The 24,365-nt window shown below is 40.5% G+C and overlaps 1 protein-coding gene across 1 annotated transcript in view; it reads right to left on the bottom strand.

The window, feature by feature from the left end:
- LOC110535637 (POU domain, class 6, transcription factor 2-like) overlaps positions 1-24,365 on the bottom strand; it is a 112,960-nt gene that overhangs the window by 5,742 nt on the left and 82,853 nt on the right. Inside the window, 2 exon segments of the mRNA XM_036935370.2 lie at positions 936-1,104; positions 24,164-24,317. Of these exon segments, the coding sequence (XP_036791265.2) occupies positions 936-1,104; positions 24,164-24,317 (323 nt within the window).

Below are 24,365 nucleotides of genomic sequence, written 5' to 3'. Positions count from 1 at the left end.
AAAGTATCATACTTTTTGATCATGTGAAACTCTTTGGGGTAATATAATGTTACCCACCCTATGTGCCTTTGTCTGATTAGAGATACTGTAGGTGTATTTTCAAAGGGGTCTGTTTCATTTGCACTAAAGTCAACCAGGTGGAAGGAAAGGCATTAAAAAGGAAGAGATTGACTCGTAACACTACAGTATATGTCTGATTATCTAATGAATAGGTAATGCAGCTGTTTATGACTAAACGCATGTGCCTGCGGGACTGTAGAACATGACAATCTTATTAACAGACCGGTTCTTGACAGGTTCTCTGAAGCCCAATGTAGAGGGAACAGCAAAAGGCCTTAGTAATTATTAAATGCTTTAAGTGCTTCGTGTAATACTCTAGGTAATGTATTTTGCATAAGTTACAGCGTGCTCTTGTGTGAGAGGAGAGAAAGAAGAATTGACGTGAGAGCTTAATTTGACTGGATGGTCTTCAATTATGTATTCATTTTAATATCTTAATGATGTCTTCCTAAATATGAGATGAAATATGGATGTGAGTCATCATGGACACCGGACGATTATGTGCATTCTCATGTACAGCAGTGCTGAGTGCCTTCGTCTACTGTAGCTACTACTGCATACTGACCGGAGTGGAGCAAGAGGGTCAGTTGAACTACAGAGAAATGATTGTCCACCATTCAGATATGAAATGGTATAAGATGTTGTACATGAATGACATATATATGTCCATAACACTGGTAATATATTGTATTTATTTGTCATTTTAACACCACAATGAGTTAGTCAACTTAAATTCTGCACTGCAGTAAAGAAAAAAACATTTATCACTTGATGGGAAGGATAGGAATATTCCAGAAGACACCACAATCAACAGATTTATGGTCAAATATAGCATGCTTTGATGTAAATCACATGGCACCCCAAGTCTTCCTTACCTGCAGATGGCAGACTGACTATAGGCTGGGCCCTCGGCCGCGCTGAGCGCCTGTCCCACCTGAGTCTGGGTCAGGCCAAGGGACAAGCGACGGATCTTGAATGCTTTGGCAAACTCCCGAATCTCCTCCAGGTTGACCCCATCCACCTCACTGGGAGTCATCTGGGGGTCTACAAATACAACACAGAAGGAGTGGCTCAAAAAAACGAGGAGGACCAAGGCACTCTTCATATAGTTTAAAGGAAAAGCTGCACACTAGTAGCTCCGATGCAATTATTTATTCACCAACGTTTCAACAGCAAGCTGTCTTCATCAGGGTTTCTCTTCATAGAGTTAAAATGCCTTTATTGTGATGGCCTGTTCAATAGAACAACATCTCAAAAGCTCTTTGTCAGGGATTGCAGAGTGAGGCAGGTTTCCGTTACCTGAATAGTACTGTTAAACACACTGGATATAAGGAATGTAGCTCATATACAGTACATACATTCCAATATAATGGGACCATGCTGCTCTCTGTTGACGAGCAACGAGTAGCTTTAGAAAATACATTATGCAATGTATCTTCAATTAGCAGTGATTCTCATTTTGGTGCTTCTCTGCCTCTCTCGTTGATAATAGCAGTCTCTGTACAGTATGTGCTGTATCAATGGTAGTGAGAGTGAAAGGCTGGCTTTGCATTTAACACTAAATTGAAAATGTTCCTTCTTCAATCTTCCATATAAAAGCTCATACAACATACTCTGTGGCATAAAGCCATTTAATAAGTTAGTCTACGGTGTCCAATTGCCATTCTCGGCATTCATTCTGTTTCATGCAAACAGCTTTATAACCCACTCTCCCTGCTTTTATAATAAAAGATAAGGTCTGTGGAATGTTTATTAGAGAACCATTCCTATTCATGTGTCCCTCCTTTGGGTTAGTCAATTGAGGTCTCCACAGAAAGATTGTGCTGCTGTGCACTGCACAACTCAAGTGTTGACAGATGACAAAAAACTCCTCTGTGTAGAATTCACTTTATAGGAATGTTTTTGTAAATTGCTGCTTTGCAGACCCCCATATACACTGAGTGTACAAAACATTAATAACACCTTCCTAATATTGAGTTGCACCCCCTTTTGCCCTCAGAACAGCCTTAGTTCGTCGGGGGCAGGGACTCTACAAGTGTTCCACAGGGATGCTGGCCCATGTTGACTCCAATGCTTCCCACAGTTGTGTCAAGTTGGCTGACTGTCCTATGGATGGTGCACCATTCTTGATGGGAAACTGTTGAGTGTGAAAAACGTAGGAACGTGGAAGTTCTTGACATAAACCAATGCGCCTGGCTAGGGCTGTGGCGGTCATGAAATTTTGAGAATTTACCAGCATTTGTAACATGAGTCTGATAATTATCTGTACAAAACAGTTAATCTGTAATAATACTTTTGGAATATAAAAAATACTAGTTTGATATATGTTTTGAAAACTGAAATGGTCTACTAATTCCTTTTCAGTAGACACTCTTATCCAGAGCAACTTGCAGTAGTGAGTGTATATATATTTATACTGGTCCCTCGTGAGAATCGAACCCACAACCCTATACGCACCATGCTCTACCAACTGAGCCACATCATCACATCACCTCATCACAAACACCTTGATGTCTCAATGTATTCGATTACTGTACAGTGCATTGTTTTTCTTCATGGTGAATGAAAGTCTACAGGTACAAACCTAGATGACCAGCTAATGTACAATACAGTAACTGCACAAAAAGTGGTTTGTTGTCCATGCTATTTGATCAAGAAAAATATTGAATTTGATGTGGATGTTTTGTGTCTTTGCCCATAACTAATTAATTGTTTGAGGACAGGGTTTTGTTCTTTCTAGATTCCATTAGAATGACAATCACAGAGAAAGGGACAGGGAAACAACTCTTATAATTCCAATGATTGAATCCTGCAACTGTCACACCCTGACAGTGGCGACTCGTCATTCAGGGCGACCACCAGGTGTCTCACATTTTCCCCCCATTATCCCCTGTGTATTTATAGCTGTGTTTTCTGTTTGTTTGTTGCTAGTTCGTCTTGTCTTGTTCAGGTCATACTAGCGTATTTCCCGTTTTTACCTGTTTTCAAGTTTTGTTTTCTAGTCTTCTCGGTTCTGACCTTTCTACCTGTCCTGACCCTGATTCTGCCTGCCATTCTGTACCTGCCCGACTGACCTGGTTTACAAACCCCTGCCTGCCCTTTGCCTGCCCCCCGTGTAACAACAAATACCTGAGATTCGAACGATCTGCCTCTTGCGTCTGCATCTTGTGTCTGCATCTGAGTCGGGATAGCAACATACTCTTGTTAATTATACAAAATGTTTTGCCAAAGCGGAGATGCTGAAACAAAATGTTGCCCGCGCTACAGACGTAGCTACAGAAATGTGCTCTACTTTTGTGATTTTTTTTTCTCTTTAAAAAAAGAATGTATATTTACATTTTATTCAGATTTATCAGAACTCCTACTGCCCGTGGCTCTGCATGAAATGGAAGCACTCCTTTCTGTTTCTTGTGCAGGCTGCACACACTTCATCAGTTTTTCCATTCATAATTTGACAAGCACTTGATAATATGCTCATGCAGTGCTCTCAATTTAATCTGGTCTTTACTTATAGCCTACTAATGTATGTGTAGAATTTTAAAAAGTCTGCACTGGAATAGCGAATGGAGGTTACCTGCAGTTATGTTTTTATATGCCAGGAAGGCTACACCGTTTGTGAGCAATAAATATAGCAGCACGAGAAAGCTGGGATCTGCTTTTATTATATAGTGGCCAGTCAAAACTCGGTTTCCAAACGCGATTGCGCAATGTCTGGGCTTATGAATTGAAATACATTTGCCAAAGTTATAGAATTACTGCGGTCTGTTCAGAAAGAAATTACATAATTCAGAATAGCCTACTACAACATGAGTAGGCCTGTAATTTAGCCGTATGGGCTCAATAGCGCCATTAGAAATAGCTTAGCTGTGGATTGTGTAGCCCAATATGAAGGTATAGCCTACAGTCAGGAACGTGCTGCAAATCTGTCGGTGAACAGCATGCAGACAAAACACACCTTTTGCAATATTTCAAATACAATCGCCGGAAAACACAGGTTGCTAAGCAAATGGCTCCTGCTGAAAAGAAAAGCAACTAATCCGTCCGTATACTATAGGCTACGGAAATATTTGATCAACTTCCAAATATTGTTTTACAAACTAAAACAAGAGCGAGATAGGCTTTTGGCACGAACACGTCGGCCATTACCTAACAATGACCTGCGCATCATTGGGTGAGTCAGTGAAACTGGAAAGCATTTTTAGGACTATAATTTCCTCCTCATATGGTAGCCTACAATATGTGTCTACACACACACACACACACACACACACACACACACACACACACACACACACACACACACAAGCCTAGTTACAGTGACTCAATGGTCACATGGTGTTTGACTGCGGTCATGTCTCCTGACTGTCAGTGTGGGTGAAATACGGTCTCCTTAACAGCCCCCACGCTGGCACCTACTACCATACCCCATTCAAAAGGTATTTACATATTTTTGTCTTACCCATTCACCCTCTGAATGGCACACATACACAATCCATGTCTCAATTGTCTCAAAGCTTAAAAACCCTTCTCCATCTACACTGATTGAAGTGGATTTAACATCCAAGGTGACATCAATAAGGGATCGTAGCTTACATCTGGATTCACCTGGTCAGTCTGTCATGGAAAGAGCAGGTGTTAATAATGTTTTGCACACTCAGTGTAAGTGACTTTAGGAAACTTTTTTCCCCCCAGAGCATTTGAAGAATTTCATAGCTAATAAAAAGTGATTTCACATTGTACACATTGTGCCCTGGCATACTGCTTACTAAAGCAAGGTTTGTGCCGGTGAATTATTAATCTTGGTCATTATCAATTAATTATTAAAGGAATCCTCCAAGCGTGTTTAAAGAAAAATCTATTGAGCTGTCATCTTGCCGTGAGGCCTCATAAGAGTGGGGCTTCCGTGCTTCTACAGCGGCCGAGCTCCAGACGTGTGAACATTTGGAGACCTACGTAGTGCAATACTTTTGACCAGGGCCCATAGTATATATATTTTTTTACTTAATGGGGGGGGTTCATCTGGTCAAAAGTAGTGCACTATATAGGGAATAGGGTGCCATTTGGGACGCAGGCACTTTCTGTCATAAAACAACAGAGCAAGAGCGGTGTTTGTCAGACCAGGGCCCATATCGACAAAGCATCTCAGAAAAGGTCTTAGGAATCCTGTTAAAACCTGTTTCAAGACGAAAAAAACTACTAGCTAGGAGTACGGTTTAGGACAACGCTAATTTTATTCAACTTTTATTTTGGGGTAACCCATTGAGACCAGGGTCTCATTTACAATGGTGCCATGAGGACAACAATACAAATTCAAAATGATCAATACAGATGAAATAAATACAAATGACATAATCAACAATATAGCTTCAAACACCACAAATACAATTATTGACCAATTCTCATTAAATTCATTCAACATAAAGACCTAAAATGCACTAGAGGCACCAGAGAGTCAAGATGTAGGGAGTTTGGTAGGCTATACCAAAAATAGGGATCACTAAAACTGAAGGAGGATTTACCTAGATCGGTGTGTACTAGTGGAACCTCGAGAGGTAACCATCTCTGTGAATGGGTTTGGTTTTAATATATTCACATTTTAACAGTGAAGTGAGGTAGGTCGGAAGCTTGTGTAGTAAAGCTATGTAAACAAAAAGGGAGTAATGAGGACCAGCCAATCTTTTGATACAAATTAAATCATATTTTGTCACGTGCCGAATACAACATCTCAACATCAACAGTGAAGAGGCGATTCCGGGATGCTGGCCTCGTAGGCAGAGTTGCAAAGAAAACGGCATATCTCAGACTGGCCAATAAAAAGAAAATATTAAGATGGGAAAAAGAACAGACACTGGACAGAGGAACTCTGCCTAGAAGGCCAGCATCCTGGAGTCGCCTCTTCACTGTTGACGTTGAGACTGGTGTTTTGCGGGTACTATTTAATAATGAAGCTGCTAGTTGAGGACTTGTGATGCGTCTGTTTCTCAAACTAGACACTCTAATGTACTTGTCCTCTTGCTCAGTTGTGCACCGGGGCCTCCCACTCCCCTTTCTATTCTGGTTAGAGACAGTTTTCGCTGTCCTGTGAAGGGAGTAGTACACAATGTTGTACGAGATCTTCAGTTTCTTGACAATTTCACGCATGGAATAGCCGTCATTTCTCAGAACAAGAATAGACTGACACATTTCAGAAGAAAGTTATTTGTTTCTGGCCATTTAGAGCCTGTAATCGAACCCACAAATGCTGATGCTCCAGATTTGCCTGAAGAAGGCCAGTTTTATTGCTTCTTTAATCAGAACAACAGTTTTCAGCTATGCTAATTTAATTGCAAAAGTGTTTGCTAATGATCAATTGGCCTTTTAAAATGATAAACTTGGATTAGCTAACACAACGTGCCATTGGAACACAGGAGTGATGGTTGCTGATAATTGGCCCCTCCATAAAAAATCTGCCTTTTCCAGCTACAATGGTCATTTACAACATTAACAATGTCTACACTGTATTTCGGATCAATTTGATGTTATTTCAATGGACCAATCTTTTTGTTGATTTTCTTTCAAAAACAAGGACATTTCTAAGGGACCCCAAACTTTTGATCGGTAGTGCATATATATTATTTATATAAATAGTAAAAAGGACAGGTCCCAAAATCAACCTTTAGTAATATCGAGGTAACTTGACACCATCAGAAAGCACACCGTGTTCTGTCGGACAGTTCCCAAACCACTTGTATGACACCTGGTCGAGCGCAATTTCAGACAACCTTTGAATGAGTAGGGGATGGTGGACAGAATCAAAGGCCTAGAATAGGTCTATAAATACTGCAGCACAGTGATTCCTATGATCTAAGCAATTCAATTTATAATTTAAGATAAGCGTAGCTGCTGAAACAGTGCTATGTCCAGGCCTAAAACCAGGATTTGGTTACATCAATTTTTTTGCAAGGCACTTAATAATTCATTGACTTAAAATGGTTCAAATTAAGAAAAAAGAAGTGTGTGCCTGGAAGTGCATAATTCTCTGCTATCTGTTTAGAGGTGAATAAAGGACTCCCTCTACTGGAAGTTGAGGTCTTTCAGAAACCATTATTTCAAATAGATGGCCAGCTGAGACAAAATGGTTATTAAAAGCACCACAAATGTATTTTTTTTTGTCTGTTATGGGACCAGAGGCTGTCATAACCTGCTCAGGCAATGAGGGGCAGAGATTCTCAAAGATTCGACACTTTCAAAATTGTAGCTGGATTTCTAACACTCTCTGATACACAATGCAATAAGTATGTTGACTTTGCTTTTCTAACCAGAGTAAATACATTTCTCAAATGTCTGAAGGACTGCCAGTCAGAGGTAGAATCAGTCAATCGAACCATAGCCCAAGCTAAGTTTTCTTTCATAAAATCTTTCAGACAATTCATGCGTGAACCATGGGTTAGATCTGTCCTTTACCCTTAATCTCTTATATGGGGCATGCTTCTCTGAAATAGAGTATTGTGTATGTTAAGACACCGCTTTTTAACAACTATTAGAATTGAAAAAAAAGGTTACACATGCCAACTTATTAGGCAAGAATTAAAAGTAGGTAAAGTGATTGTGTCAGGCGAAAATTATAATCAAAGTTTTACCATTGCTACATTTGATATACAGTCATATTCATTGTGGTTGTCGAGCATGCTATAGAGTTCACAGCTGGTAATGCCTCATCGCCAGTGGCAATTTTAGCATGTACATTTTGGTGGGGGAAACCATTTTTTCCCCTTGATGCATGCCAGCAAAGCCACTACACAACAGAACACTAAACTATGCATTAATTACACTACAACGGTGCCAAACGGTGCCCACAAACAGTTAGGGCCTACATAAAGCTGTCCCAACAGCGGAGCTTTCTTTTCAGCACCATGGAGTGAATCCTTACCAACGCTACACCTGGCTATCAGCAGAGCCTCATCTGGCAGCGAAACAGTTCATTCAGCCATTTACTGCCTTTTTAGAAACCATAGCTGATACGGCTGAGTTGCTTAAATAAATATGGTTTCTACTGACTTGTGGAGTTGCGTAACTAGATAAAAAATGCATTCTCATTCAATAATAACGAATGCCGACATGAGTTTGACTTCTGAACCATACACAAACATTATTACATTTATGTTCCGTAGATTCATAATGTTTATTCATATATCATTAACACTTAGCTCTAAGTATAAGCAATTGCAAGCAAACAGGCTGCGACGAGGTAGGCCTTCGCTCAGCACTTTCAAAATGGACATGGACAGAAATTTAGAATGGTGTTAGTTCAGATAAATTCAGCAAGATGTTAGGGCGTTAACTTTACACTTCTTTAAGGCACCACAGAGAGAGAGAGACTACAATTATGAATAAGATACTAATGAGATAGACCTATATAAGCAATATAACAATTGAGGTGTAGAAAGTATGGCATAAGGGAATGATGAGCAGATAAGAGGCAATTTAGAATTAAGATATTAATGAGTGAGCTCAGACGGACGATGTGCCTATTTGTTCAGCACTTTTTAAATGGTCAGCAACATAATTCAGAACATGGGCCGTTCTTACAGTATTCTCCCTGTACACCAAGTCAGACATGTAGGATTAATAACAGGCATATAAGCAGACAATGAAAGCTTCTACAATATTCGATAATGACATTTCTCTAGAACTGACTATAGGCTACATGAGCACCACACAGTCAGAACAGTATACGTTAAGTTCTGAGGGGGAGAGGGAACAATTTCTTAGGATGAGACATGTTCTACTAACAGCTTACAACACAACATACACTTAGTATTACTTTTCTAGCTATAATATACATACAGGGGCCTCGGAAAGTATGACAGCCTGCTTGGAATTTGCCAAAATGCACCAGATTCCAAATTGTAACAAGATTCTCTGGTGTGATGAAACCAGGGTTGAACTTGTTGGCCTGAATGCCAAGCGTCACGTCTGGAGGAAACCTGGCACCATCCCTACGGTGAAGCATGGTGGTGGCAGCTTCATTCTGTGGGGATTATTTTATGTGGCATGTACTGGGAGACTAGTCAGGATCGAGGCAAAGATGAACGGAGCAAACTACAGAGAGATCCTTGATGGAAACCTGCTCCAGAGCGCTCAGGACCTCAGACTGGGGTGAAGTTTCATCTTCCAACAGGACAACGACCTTAAGCACACAGCCAAGACAATGCAGGAGTGGCTTCGGAACAAGTCTCTTTTTGGGGAACTCCCCCAAAAAACGAGGATGAATCATGACATCAGTGATCTTCCGGTCGGAAATTCAGAGCTCTAGAAAGAGATCCGAGTTCCCAACTTGAAATTCAGAGTTGGATGATCGTTCAAAATGTATTTTCCCAGTTCCCAGTTGTCTTGAACGTATCGAAGTCTGAGATTTCCCAGTTCCAAGTTCTGAGGTCCCAGCTGTTTTGAATCCGGCAGAAGTCATGCTGGATTGACAGCATGGCCAATGTATTCAACCTTTTCTGACCCATTGTGTTGTGTGTGGATGTTAATCATTTTAGCTTGAAAAGGAGACCCTTTCAGACATGTGTTTGAAATCTTTAAACCCAGATTGGTGAATGTTGATTGCTTTGCATGTGATTGCTTTGCATCTCAGTTAGCCACTGATTCCTTCCAAGTATTTGCAATTTCCGACATGTTGTGTAATGTTTATGTCCAATGGCTGATGAGCACTGACATGTTTTTATCTATAATTTCTCTTCATATGACAGGGATTGAAAAAGATTTGCCAGTAGATTGTCAACATGATTCACGATGATAACTGCTTGTCAAGCTAAGATTGTGAAAGTATGATGTTGACATCAGTCCAATCAAAGCTATGGTAGATATAATGTGTATATATAATGACATAATGTGCCAGCCAAACCCTCCCTAACCCGGACAACACTAGGCAAATTGTGCATTGCACCATGGACCTCCTGGTCGCAGCTGCCTGGGCCCAAACCCAGAATCTCTGGTGGCACAGTTTGCACTGTGATGCAGTGCCTTAGACCACTGTGCCACCAGAGATTCTGGGTTTGGGTCCAGGCTCTGTCGCAGCCAGCTGCGACCAGGAGGTCCATGGTGCAATGCACAATTTGCCAAGCACTGTCCGGGTTAGGAAGGGTTTGGCCGGCAGGGATATTCTTGTCTCATTGTGCACTAGCGACTCCTGTGGCGGGCTGGGTGCAGTGCACGCTGACCAGGTCGCCAGGTGTACAGTGTTTTCTCCGACACATTGGTGGCTTCCGGGTTGAATGTGCATTGTGTCAAGAAGCAGTGCGGTTGGGTTGTGTTTTGGAGGATGTATGGCTCTCGACCTTCGCCTCTCCTGAGTCAGTACTGGAGTTGCAGCGATGAGACAAGACTGTAACTACTACCAGTTGGATACCACGAAATTGGGGAGAAAAAAAGGGGTAAAAGATAACGTGATTTGACGTAATTTTATCTGTGGCCTTCTTGGATTGGCACTTCTAATGTAAATCTATGGAAGCACCCAAGGGGGCTTGAACTACCTAGCTTTCCCTGAAGATTCTGCGGCAACGTAGTCTCCCCATGAGTGACAGAACACTGAGCCAATCACTGTGCAACTAGAAAAAAGTACTGATGTATGTTCTGCTTTTGCTGGCTGCCCCTCCACCATAGAAAGCACTGAGTTAGGCTGAAATGCCTGCATTTTGAAAAACTTTTTTTGCAAATGGATTTGTAACATGAATTAATGCCAAAATAACATGCAAAATAGGCCAATTATAATTATTATCTGTTTTTCCTTGTATAAATCTGGCCTTACTACTATTCACCCATAGAAATGCATTGAATAATAATTCCTGAAATGTAAAATCTGATAGCTAAATGATCCTCGGTATGACCATCTTAAAACAATTCAATTTATTAGCTTAGTAGAAAGCCAGCTCCGGGCCCTTAGACTCTAGGGCAGTGGTCACCAATCTTTTCTGAGTCAAGATCCCTTTCGGAGTCAAAAAGCAAGCTGAGATCTACCTCTCAGATATATTTTTAAAGACTTAAAAAATATAAGCCTATGCATCATTAACCTTTTAAAACAGATGTGTAGCGATGAGGTTTGTGCAGTAGGCTATAGGCCCAACACATTATCACTGCACACCAATTCACGTTTTTACTCCTATGATCAGAGAAAGTGAAATATTCCTAGATATTAAAAAGACACAAGCCACTAATAATGACAACACATGCTTATCGAAACACTTTGCTATACTCATTCATTGAAGCTGCAGTGTTGGTTGTAGCATGAGTGGAAGTAGCCCTGGGAGAACACGCATTTTATGGCTTCTAAAAAAAAAGTGTTGAACAAAGTGCTAAATGACATTTTAGTCATTTAACAGATGCTCTTATCCAGAGCAACTTACATTTAGTGCTTTCATCTTAAGATGGCTAGGTGGGACCACCAAATATCGCAGGCATAGTAAGTACACTTTTCCTCAATAAAGTAGCTATCAGCAAAGTCAGTCTTTTTCTAGTCTTGGTTTTAAAAGTTTTCAAATATTCTGCACACTATTTAGAAGATTCCATCCACTCATTCAGAATAAAAACCTCCTCATATTCTAGAGGTAAATAGAGAAAATATAAGTTATGTCCAGGACCTTGCCAATATAAAGAGCTTGACCACAGCAGTACATTGGTTGGAAGAATATAGAACTCAAATGATGATGATTTGACACATAAATAATGCTCCATTGCTCATGTTCCCGTCAAGTTGATCAATGGCAACTTCTTTATATTGAATTCAGAACTCATTCGCAGATGCTTAAGGAAATAGTTTAGCAAGATGAAATTAATCTAACTAAAACAGCCTTAAGGCAACGTTTGCATGCTGACAACCTTGGGTCCTATGATTCATATAGGGTCCACGAGAGGGCAAAGCATTTGGAAACTGAGGCCCGTGTTCAATACTTACAGGGTTTTTGGATAGTCTAATAAATGTTTATTTAACATTTAAAATTTTTTAATTTAACCTTTATTTAACCAGGTAGGCTAGTTGACTGCGACCTGGCATAGCAGAGTGAAAAGACAACAACACAGAGTTACACAAGGAATAAACAAGTCAATAACACAGTAGAAAAAAATAAAAAAAGAGTTTATATACATTGTGTGCAAAAGGCATGAGGAGGTAGGTGAATAATTACAATTTTACAGATTAACACTGGAGTGATAAATGATCAGATGGTCATGTGCAGGTAGAGATACTGGTGTAGCAGAAAAGTAAATAAATAAAAACAGTATGGGGATGAGGTAGGTAAATTGGGTGGGCTATTTACCGATGGACTATGTACAGCTGCAGCGATCGGTTAGCTGCTCAGATAGCAGATGTTTAAAGTTGGTGAGGGAGATAAAAGTCTCCAACTTCAGCGATTTTTTGCAATTCGTTCCAGTCACAGGCAGCAGAGAACTGGAAGGAAAGGCGGCCAAATGAGGTGTTGGCTTTAGGGATGATCAGTGAGATACACCTGCTGGAGCGCATGCTACGGGTGGGTGTTGCCATCATGACCAGTGAACTGAGATAAGGCGGAGCTTTACCTATCATGGACTTGTAGATGACCTGGAGCCAGTGGGTCTGGCAACGAATATGTAGCGAGGGCCAGCTGACTAGAGCATACAGGTCGCAGTGGTGGGTGGTATAAGGTGCTTTAGTAACAAAACGGATGGCACTGTGATAAACTGCATCCAGTTTGCTGAGTAGAGTATTGGAAGCTATTTTGTAGATGACATCGGCGAAGTCGAGGATCGGTAGGATAGTCAGTTTTACTAGGGTAAGTTTGGCGGCGTGAGTGAAGAAGGCTTTGTTGCGGAATAGAAAGCAGACTCTAGATTTGATTTTAGATTGGAGATGTTTGATATGAGTCTGGAAGGAGAGTTTACAGTCTAGCCAGACACCTAGGTACTTATAGATGTCCACATATTCTAGGTTGGAACCATCCAGGGTGGTGATGCTAGTCGGGCATGCGGGCATGCATTTGGTTTTACTAGCGTTTAAGAGCAGTTGGAGGCCACGGAAGGAGTGTTGTATGGCATTGAAGCTCGTTTGGAGGTTAGATAGCACAGTGTCCAAGGAAGGGCCAGAAGTATACAGAATGGTGTCGCCTGCGTAGAGATGGATCAGGGAATCGCCCGCAGCAAGAGCAACATCATTGATATATACAGAGAAAAGCGTCGGCCCGAGAATTTAACCCTGTGGCTGCCATAGAGACTGCCAGAGGACCGGACAACATGCCCTCCGATTTGACACACTGAACTCTGTCTGCAAATAACCAATTTAATTTATAGGGGATTAAATAAATCAAATTAAAGAGGAAGGAGAAAAATCTGTAACCCCGCATATTACAGTTTGTTAATTACCTAGTAAATAAATAATAATTAAGTTTAAAAATATATATATTTCATTTGAAATTTGACCTGGTAGGCTAGTTGAGAACAAGTTCTCATTCACAACTGCGACATTGTATTTACAAATTAAGTAGCCTGAGTCACAAAATGTAATTATATAAGTAAGTACAATTAAGAAGAATGGTACAACTAAGTACCAGTTAATAACTATGTAAATCCCTACTCACGCCACTATTTCAATGTAATATAAAAGAAAAACCAAGCAACATACAAACTCACAAAATGTAATTATAAAGTAACTACTTAGTCCCAAAGGTGAGTACAAGTACGAAACAGAGTATTAGTATGTAAATACTTAGTCACAGCAGTCTCTTTCAAAATAATACCTAAGAAACACCAATGAACATACATGGTCATTTATTACCACATAATTACCAAATAAATACATTCAAGTGATCCTCCTGTGTTGATATTCTCTCAGTTGTTCCTATGTACAGTACTTTACCTTTAGTTACCATATACAGTTGAAGTCAGAAGTTTACATACGCTTAGTTTGAAATCATTAAAACTCGTTTTTCAACCACTCCACAAATTTCTTGTGAACAAACTATAGTTTTGGCAAGTCGGTTAGGACATCTACTTTGTGCATGACACAAGGAATTTTTCCAACAATTGTTTACAGACAGATTATTTCACTGTATCACAATTCCAGTGGGTCAGAAGGTTACTACATACACTAAGTTGACTGTGCCTTTAAACAACTTGGAAAATTCCAGAAAATTATGTCATGGCTTTCGAAGCTTCTGATAGGCTAATTGAGTTTGAAGGCCTACCTTGCTTGACATTTTTTTTTTTTTTTATTTATCCGTTATTTTACCAGGTAAGTTGACTGAGAACACGTTCTCATTTGCAGCAACGACCTGGGGAATAGTTACAGGGGAGAGGAGGGGGATGAATGAGCCAATTGTAAACTGGGGATTATTAGGTGACCGTGATGGTTTGAGGGTCAGATTGGGAATTTAGCCAGGACACCGGGGTTAACACCCCTACTCTTACAATAAGTGCCATGGGATCTTTAATGACCTCAGAGAGTCAGGACACCCGTTTAACGTCCCATCCGAGAGACGGCACCCTACACAGGTCAGTGTCCCCAATCACTGCCCTGGGGCATTGGGATATTTTTTTAGACCAGTGGAAAGAGTGCCTCCTACTGGCCCTCCAACACCACTTCCAGCAGCATCTGGTCTCCCATCCAAGGACTGACCAGGACCAACCCTGCTTAGCTTCAGAAGCAAGCCAGCAGTGGTACGCAGGGTGGTATGCTGCTGGCATCATGGGAAAATCAAAAGAAATCAGCCAAGACATCAGAAAAAAAGGTAGACCTCCCCAAGTCTTGTTCATCCTTTGGAGCAATTTCCAAATGCCTGAGGGTACCACGTTCATCTGTACAAACAATGGGACCACACAGACGTCATACCACTCAGGAAGGAGACAGGTTCTTCTAAAGATGAACGTACTTTGGTGCGAAAAGTGAAAATCAATCCCAGAACATCAGCAAAGGCCCTTGTGAAGATGCTGCAGGAAACAGGTACAAAAGTATGTATATCCACAGTAAAACGAGTCCTATATCGACATAACCTTAAAGGCCGCTCCAAAACCGCCATAAAAAACCCAGACTACGGATAGCAACTGCACATGGGGACAAAGATTGTACTTTTTGGAACAAAAATAGAACTGTTTGGCTATAAGGGCCATCGTTATGTTTGGAGGAAAAAGGGGGAGGCTTGCAAGCCGAAGAACACCATCCCAACCGTGAAGCACGGGGGGGTGCTTTGCTGCAGGGGGGACTGGTGCACTTCACAAAATAGATGGCATCACGAGGGAAGGAAAATTATGTGGATATATTGAAGCAACATCTCAAGACATTAGTCAGGAAGTTAAAGCTTGGTTGCAAATGGGTCTTCCAAATGGACAATGACCCCAAGCATGCTTCCAAAGTTGTGGCAAAATGGCTTAAGGCCAACAAAGTCAAGGTATTGGAGTGCCCATCACAAAGCCTGAAAAAGCGTGTGCGACCAAGGAGGCCTACAAACCTGACTCAGTTACACCAGCTCCGTCTGGAGGAATGGGCCAAAAGTCACCCAAATTATTGTGGGAAGCTTGTGGAAGGCTACCCAAAACATTTGCCCCAAGTGAAACAATTTAAAGGCAATGCTACCAAATACTAATTGAGCGTATGTAAATTTCTGACCCACTGGGAATGTGATGAAAGAAATAAAAGCTGAAATAAATCATTCTCCACTATTATTCTGACATTTCACGTTCTTAAAATAAAGTGGTGATCCTAACTGGCCTAAGACAGGGAATTCTTACAAGGATTAAATGTCAGGAATTGTGAAAAACTGAGTTTAAATGCATTTGGCTAAGGTGTATGTAAACTTCTGACTTCAACTGTATGTTCATAATAACAGGGCTATAAAATGAAGGGGTGTCTGTTTCCACATAGATTCAATGTATACTGAACAAAAATATCAACGCAACATGTAAAGCCGTGGTCCCATGTTTTATGAGCTGAAATAAAAGATCCCAGAAATGCTCCATACACTCAAAAAGCGTATTTCTCTCAAATGTTGTTTATATCCCTGTTAGTGAGGATTTCTCCTTTGCCAAGATAATCCATAAATCTGACAGGTGTGGCATATCAAGAACAGCATGGACATTTTTTTTCACCCTGGCTCCATGGAGAAATTCTGAGAACTGCAGGAAACCGGCTTTAAAAAAAAACATGAAGTGAAGCCCTCTAAAACCTTCTTAAAATGTTCTCACAAGTTCACCCGCGCCGACCGCGCCCATTGCCACGTCCCCTGGCACACTCAGACCCTTTTTGATCCTGTAAGGACCGACGCCGGAGATGAGAAGCGGGTACGAGGAGTCAACATTTATTCCCGGAACAGACTGGTAACAGGACAGGCACAGCATCAGCACACGGGCAAAACAACGGCAAATGACAATCCATATAGCAGCGGGGAACAGAGATGTGGAACGGACAAATATAGTGGAGGTAATAAACAGGTGATCGAGTCCAATAATGCAGTGGCAGGAGTGTGTAATGTTGGGGAGAAGGCGTCAGGGTTGGGGAGCGGGAGCAGGCGTGACAGATCCAGAAAAAAACGGATAATATCTTTCTAAAGCTCATTGAGAAGGAATGGTGGAGCTCACCCATGGCCACAGCTGGCCACATCAAGTCTTCCGGTTTTTGCCATCAAAAGAAAATGTGTATGATATGAATTCAATAACTTTTTTATTTATTTTTTATTTTTTATTATTTTTTTTACAGTTTTCCATAGTGGACAACATTACATTGGGATGCAACATTATAACTGGATTGGGAAAAAAACGAAAGGTTTCTAAATATGTTTTAGACACTTTTCTACTATGACATAGGGGAGTTTTATTTTGAAATGTAAAAAAAAAAAGTAACTCGTTAGTGTTTCTATCAATACACTAAGCTAACTACTTTCCAATCTCACCAACTCGCCCCAAACCATAGCCATACTTGTCTTTCTATCCTTTAAATTGGTTGTGAGTCCAACTATTATTTGTCATGATTTAAGCACGTACGTGTTGTTATTTAGTAGAAATAGATATTTTTACTAGAAATAAATGTTTGCTATCAGTAGCTAGGTTTCAATGTTCTGATTAGCTGGAGGTAAGACGTGGGAGGGATAGAGGTAGAGACTGCTTGGAAAGATACAGCACATGTTAAGATATCGTTTTCTTTTGTGTTTAGTGAGTCCGCTAGATCAGAGTCAGTAGGGATGACAACATGTTCTCGTGAATCTGACCATTTTCCTGTCCTGCTAAGCATTTTAAATGTAACGAGTACTTTTGGATGTCACTTTGTTTTGTAAATAAGAATATAATATGTTTACATTAACTTCAACATGAATTTATTAATGTGAATAATGACGAGTGAGAAAGACTCTACCCCCAAGACATTTCTAATGGTGAGAGGTTTGCATGAGATGGGATGTTAGGATTTTTTTAGGGGTAAGATAACGTTGTTAGATTCTACTGGAGTAAACTTGAAAGTGTCTGGTATTTACATGGTGTTACAGGTTTAGTTTTTTTCCATTTATGTTTTGAGGTTGGACATTTAGCTAGTATATCACGTTAGAACGTAGGCGCAACGATTGGTGCAGATTCAACCAAAAAGACCAGGGGGCTTTTCCGATGCCTCGCAAAGAAGGGCACCTATTAGTAGAGGGGTCTAAAGAAGAAATAAAAGCAGACTGAATATCCTTTTGAGGATGGCGAAGTTATTAATTACACTTTGGATGGTGTATAAATGCACCTAGCCACTTCAAAGAAACAGGCGTCCTTCCTAGCTCAGTTACCGGAGAGGAAGGAAACCGCTTAGGGATTTCACCAAGATTTTCACCAATATTTCACCACTGGGAGATGAATTCACCTTTCACCAGGACAATAACCTAAAACACAAGGCCAGATCCAGACTGGAGTTGCTTACCAACAAGACAGTGAATGTTCCTGAGTGGCCGAGTTACAGCTTTGACTTAAATCTGCATGAAAATCTATGGAAAGACCGGAAAATGGTTGTCTGGAAATGATCCACAACCAATTTAACAGAGCTTGAAGAATTTTGAAAAGAATAATGGGCAAATGTTGCACAATCCAGGTGTGTAAAGCTCTTAGAGACTTACCCAGAATAACTCACAGCTGCAACCGCTGCCAAAGGTGCTTCTACAAAGTATTGACTGAGGGGTGTGAATACTTACTGTATGTAAATTAGCTATCTGTATTTCATTTTCAATAAATAACAAAACAATTCTAAAAACATGTTTTCACTTTGTATATATAGGGTATTGTGTATAGATGGGTTAGAAAAACATATTTCATCCATTTTGAATTCAGACTGTTACAAAGCAAAATGTGGAATAAGTCCAGAGGACATTACTTGGTACATTTATGTCTACACAATAATTAGACTAAATCATAAAGAGGGCTAATAGTATCTGGTATATAACATGTATTCAGAAAGTATTCAGACCCCTTGACTTTTTCCACATTTTGTTACATTACAGCCCTATTCTAAAATAGATTTTTAAAAATGTTTTTTTTTTAAACTGGTTTTTAGAATTTTAGCAAATTTATTAAATAAATAAAAAAATGAAATATAACATTTCCATAAGTATTGAGACATTTTACTCAGTACTTTGTGCACCTCAGTACTCAGTGCACTTTTGGCAGCGATTACAGCCTCAAGTCTTCTTAGGTATGACGCTACAAGCTTGGCACAGCTGTATTTGGGGAGTTTCTCCCATTCTTCTCTGCAGATCCTCTCAAGCTCTGTCAGGTTGGATGGGGAGAGTCGCTGCACATCTATTTTCAGTTCTCTCCAGAGATGTTGATCGGGTTCAAGTCCGAGCTCTGGCTGGGCCACTCAAGGACATTCAGAGACTTGTCCCGAAGCCACTCCTGCATTGTCTTGGCTGTGTGCTTAGGGTCGTTGTTCTTTTGGAAGGTGAACCTTCGCCCCAGTATGAGGTTCTGAGCGCTCTGGAGCAGGTTTTCATCAAGGATCTCTCTGGACTTTGATCTGCTCATTTTTCCCTCAATCCTGACTAGTGTTTCAGCCCCTGCCACTAAAAAACATCCCCACAGTATGATGCTGCCACATCCATGCTTCACCGTAGGGATCGTGCCAGGTTTCCACCAGACGTAACACTTGTCATTCAGGCCAAAGAGTTCAATCTTGGTTTCATCAAACCAGAGAATCGTGTTTCTCATGGTCTGAGAGTCCTTAGTTGCATTTTGGCAAACACCAAGCGGGCTGTCATGTGCCTTTTAGGCTGATTGGTGGAGTGCTGCAGAGATTGTTGTCCTTCCGGAAGGTTCTCCCATCTCCACAGAGGAACTCTGGAGCACTGTCAGTGTGACCATCAGGTTCTTGGTCACCTCCCTGACCAAGGCCCTTCTCCCCTGATTGCTCAGCCAGCTCTAGGAAGAGTCTTGGTGGTTTAAAACACATTTTTATTTCAGAATGATGGAGGCCACTGTGTTCTGTGGACCTTCAATGCTGCAGACATTTTTTGGGTACTCTTCCCCAGACCTGTGCCTCGACACAATCCCATCTTGACACTCTACTCCAAGGAGAAATATCTCAAGGATGATCAATGGAAACAGGATGCACCTGATCTCAATTTCGAGTTTTGATGCAAAGGGTCTGAATACTTAAGTAAATACACTTCCAAAAATGTCAAAAACCTGTCAAAGTAAACTGTCCGAGTTGTCCATTTGATTAATTATTCAGCAGTCTCAAGACTTCGGGACAGAAGCTGTCAAGGATCCTTTCGGACCTAGACTTGGTGCTACGGTACCGCTTACCATGCAGTAGCAGAGAGAACAGTCTATGACTTGGGTGACTGCTACAGTGTACAATGACACAATGACATTCTAGATGATTCTTCCAACTTCGTGGCAACAGCTTAGGGAAGGCCCGTTCCTGTTTCAGCATGGACAAAGCGAGGTCCATACAGAAATGGTTTGTCGAGATCGGTGTGGAAGAACTTGACTGGGCTGCACAGAGCCCTGACCTCAACCCCATTGAACACCTTTGGGATGAATTGGAACGCCGACTGCGAGCCAGGGCTAATCATCCAACATCAGTGCCCGACCTCACTAATGCTTGTGGCTGAATTGAAGCAAGTCCCCGCAGCAATATTCCAACATCTAATGGAAATCCTTCCCAAAAGAGTGGAGGCTGTAATAGCAGCGAAGGGGGGACCAACTCCATTTTATTGCCCATGATTTTGGAATTAGATTTTTGACGAGCAGGTGTTCACATACTTTTGGTCATGAAGTGTAAATCTATATTAAAAATACAAAACTGAAATATCATAATTGGATAAGTCATCAGCCCCCTGAATTAATACTTGGTGGAAGCACCTTTGGCAGCAATTACAGCTGTGAGTCTGTTGGGATAAGTGTCTACCAACTTTATACACCTCAGCCTGGTTTAGACGTAACATAGAAAATCTAAATCTGGGACACTGAAATTAGTATGATATGTTGTGTGTGGTATGGCTACATAAGACAGAAGGTTAATTAAGGCAAAAAAATGAAAGGAGAATCGTTTGTAGAGGTGGATGGGTGGGTGAATAACACGAACGTCTAGCAACCCAAAGGTTGCGTGTTTGAGTCTCATCACGAACTTTTGCATTTTTGCTAATTAGATACTGTACTGTACCTGTCACACACCTACTCATTCAAGGTTTTTTTTTTATTTGTACCATTGTCTACATTGTAGAATAGTAGTGAAGACATCAAAACTATGAAATAACACATATTGAATCATGTAGTAACCAAAAATCTGTTTTATATTTGAGATTCTTCAAAGTAGCCACCCTTTGCCTTGATGACAGCTTTGGACACTCTAGGCATACTCTCAACAAGCTTCATGAGGTAGTCACCTGGAATGTATTTCAATTAACAGGTGTGCATTGTTAAAAGTTAATTTGTGGAATTTCTTTCCTTCTTAATGTGTTTGAGCCAGTCAGTAGTGTTGTGACAAGGTAGGTGTGGTATACAGAAGATAGCCCTATTTGGTAAAATACCAAGTCCATATTATGGCAAGACAGCTCAAATAAGCAAAGATAAACGACAGTCCATCATTACTTTAAAACATGAAGGTAAGTCAATACAGAACATTTTAAGAACTATGAAAGTGCAGTCACAAAAACCATCAAGCGCTATGATGAAACTGGCTCTCATGAGGACCGCCACAGGAAAGGAAGACCCAGAGTTACCTCTGCTGAAGAGGACCATTTCAGTAGAGTTGACACCACCTCAGATTGCAGCCCAAATAAATGCTTCACAGAGTTCAAGTAACATACACATCTCAACATCAACTGTTCAGAGGAGACAGCATGAATCATGCCTTCATGGTTGAATTACTTAAAAAAAAACACTACTAAAGGACACCAATAAAAAGAGAAGACTTGCTTGGGCCAAGAAACACGAGCAATGAACATTAGACCGGTGGAAATTTGGCAGCAATTACAGCTGTGAGTCTGTTGGGATAAGTGTCTACCAACTTTATACACCTCAGCCTGGTTTAGACGTAACATAGAAAATCTAAATCTGGGACACTGAAATTAGTATGATATGTTGTGTGTGGTATGGCTACATAAGACAGAAGGTTAATTAAGGCAAAAAAATGAAAGGAGAATCGTTTGTAGAGGTGGATGGGTGGCTGGAAAAGCATTCCAGGTGAAGCTGATTGAGAGAATGTAAAGAGTGTGCAAAGCTGTCATCAAGGCAAAGGGAGGCTACTTTGAAGAATCTAAAAAAAATAGTTTTTTGGTTACTACATTATTCAATTTTTGTTATTTCATAGTTTTGATGTCTTCATTATTATTCTGCAATGTAGAAAATAGTAAAAATAAAGAAAAACCCTTGAATGAGTAGGTGTGTCCAAACTTGACTGGTACTGTACTTTGCAACTACTTACTACTTTCTAGTTACTTTGCAACTACTTAGCATGTTAGCTAACCCTTCCCAACCCTAATCTTGACCCTTTAACCTAATTCATAACATTGACTCCTAACCCTTAGCCTAGCTAATGTTAGCCACCTAGCTAATGTTAGCCACCTGGCTATTGTTAGCCACAACAAATTGGAATTTGTAACCTATAATACCAATTGCAATTCGTAACATATCATACAAAGTATCATTTGTAACATATCATACATTGATGGATAGCAATATTCTAGTCATGCCACAAGTTTTCTATTGGGATTAGGTCAAGGCTCTGACTGGGCCACTCAAGGACATTTAACCTTTTTATTTCTTAGCAACTCCACTGTAGCTTTGGCCTCCGGGTCATTGTCATGCTGAAAGGTGAACTTTCATCCCAGTTTCAGCTTTCTTGCAGATGGCAGCAGGTTTTCTTCAAGGAGTTTTCTGTATATTGCTCCATTCATTTTCCCTTCTATCCTGACGATGAGAAACATCCCCATAACATGATGCTGCCACCACACTTCACACTATTTAAAAAAAAATGTATTTAACTAGGCAAGTTAGTTAAGACCAAATTCTTACTTACAATGACAGCCTAGTAACAGTGGGTTAACTGCCTTGTTCTGGGGCAGAATGACAGAATTTGACCTTGTCAGCTCAGGGATCTGATCCAGCAACTTTTCGGTTGCTGGCCCAATGCTCTAACCACTTAGGCTACCTGCCATCACACTAAGAATGGTGTTCTTTGGATGATGTGTTGTGTTGGATTTGCACCAAATGTAATGCTTTGCATTTAGGCCAAAAAGTTCAATTTTAGTTTTGTCAAACCACAAAACGTTATGCCACATGGCTACAGAATCTCCCAAGTGTTTTCTTGCATTTCAAACGGGATTCAATGTAGGCTTTCTTGAGTAATGGCTTCCTTTTTGCCACCCTATCATACATGCCAGATTTGTGGAGTGGTTGGGATATTGTTGTCACATGCACACTTTGACCAGTCTTAGCCATAAAAGCCCATAGGTATTTCAAAGTTGCCATTGGACTCATGGTAGCCTCAGATCAGTCTCCTACTTGGTCGGTCATCCAGTTTGGAAGGACGTCCTGATCTAGACAGGGTCTTGGTGGTGCCATACACCTTCCACTTCTTAATAATCGTCTTCACTACCCAGTTTCAGGAACTGCTGAATTCATCCTGAAATCATGTCAATCACTACAATTGAGGCCAATTAACTTATGTGTGTGATTTTGAAGGTGAATTGGTTACACCTGAGCTAATTTAGGATCGCTATTACAAGGGTTTTATTTTTTATTGATAAAAAAAAAGACAAATAATGTGGTATGATGTGTAGATCAATGGGAGAACTACTATTTTAATGCATTTTACTTCCAGGCTGTAAGGCAACAAAAGGTGATATTTTTAAAGGGGGTATAGACTTTTCTATAAGCATCGTATATGGTATTAGCAATGATTTGATTTTACAGCCCTCTTACCTCCTACCTACCATGTGAGTGTAAAGGTGGTGCCATGTAGGGTAGGATCACAGACAGATTTGTCTTCGTGTGATGGAATCAACCAATGCGGTGGTAACTCACAAGTCACTACATTGTATCTACATGGAAACAGACATGACTTCATTTTACAGCCCTGTTACTATGAACATACATGGTAACTAAAGGTAAAGTACACGGAAGCAACTAAGAGAATATCATCAAAAGAGGATCACTTGAAGGTATTTATTTGGTATTTAAATGAAGGTATTTAAATGATAAATGACCACGTATGTTGGTATTACTTTGAAAGAGACTGGCGTGACCACATATTTACATAGCAATACACTGGTTCTTACTTAAACTTCTTACTTACCGGTACTTACTTATATTATTACTTAATAAGTACGTATGTAATACTTATTTGGTTGTTTAAGACTAAATTGTTCCTATGTATATTGTTTTTGTTACTATGTAAATACATAGTAATTAAGAGGCTATAAAATGAAGGGTTACCGAAAAATCTAATGTTTTTGGACAAACAGAAAGCCAGCGCTCTTGAAATAGAAGGTTCACCATACCAAAGACTGTGGTCAATTACAAAATGTAATTCTCTGACAATGTAGGTTTATCTGTATGCTTGTATGTTATTTTACTATGTGTGCATGTGTGTTTGTGTGTGTGTTTGCGCGTGGGGGTGTCGCCGGGTACTCACTGCTGACCAACTGACCCACACTGAGAGCGGAGGAGGAAGAGGACGATGATGAGGAGGAAGAGACCTGGCGGAGAGGACTCTGGCTGTGGGGCATGTGGAGCAGGTTGGGCTGAGACGACACTGGGCCTGTCTGAACCTGCTGAGCCTGAGGCAGCTGAAGACACACACACAGAAATTAAATATTGACTGAATATATTCACTT

The sequence above is a fragment of the Oncorhynchus mykiss genome, chromosome 11, assembly GCF_057628025.1.
Source record: "Oncorhynchus mykiss isolate SJ-2025 chromosome 11, ASM5762802v1, whole genome shotgun sequence".
Taxonomy (NCBI): domain Eukaryota; kingdom Metazoa; phylum Chordata; class Actinopteri; order Salmoniformes; family Salmonidae; genus Oncorhynchus; species Oncorhynchus mykiss.
This window is presented reverse-complemented; position numbering and strand designations above follow the sequence as displayed.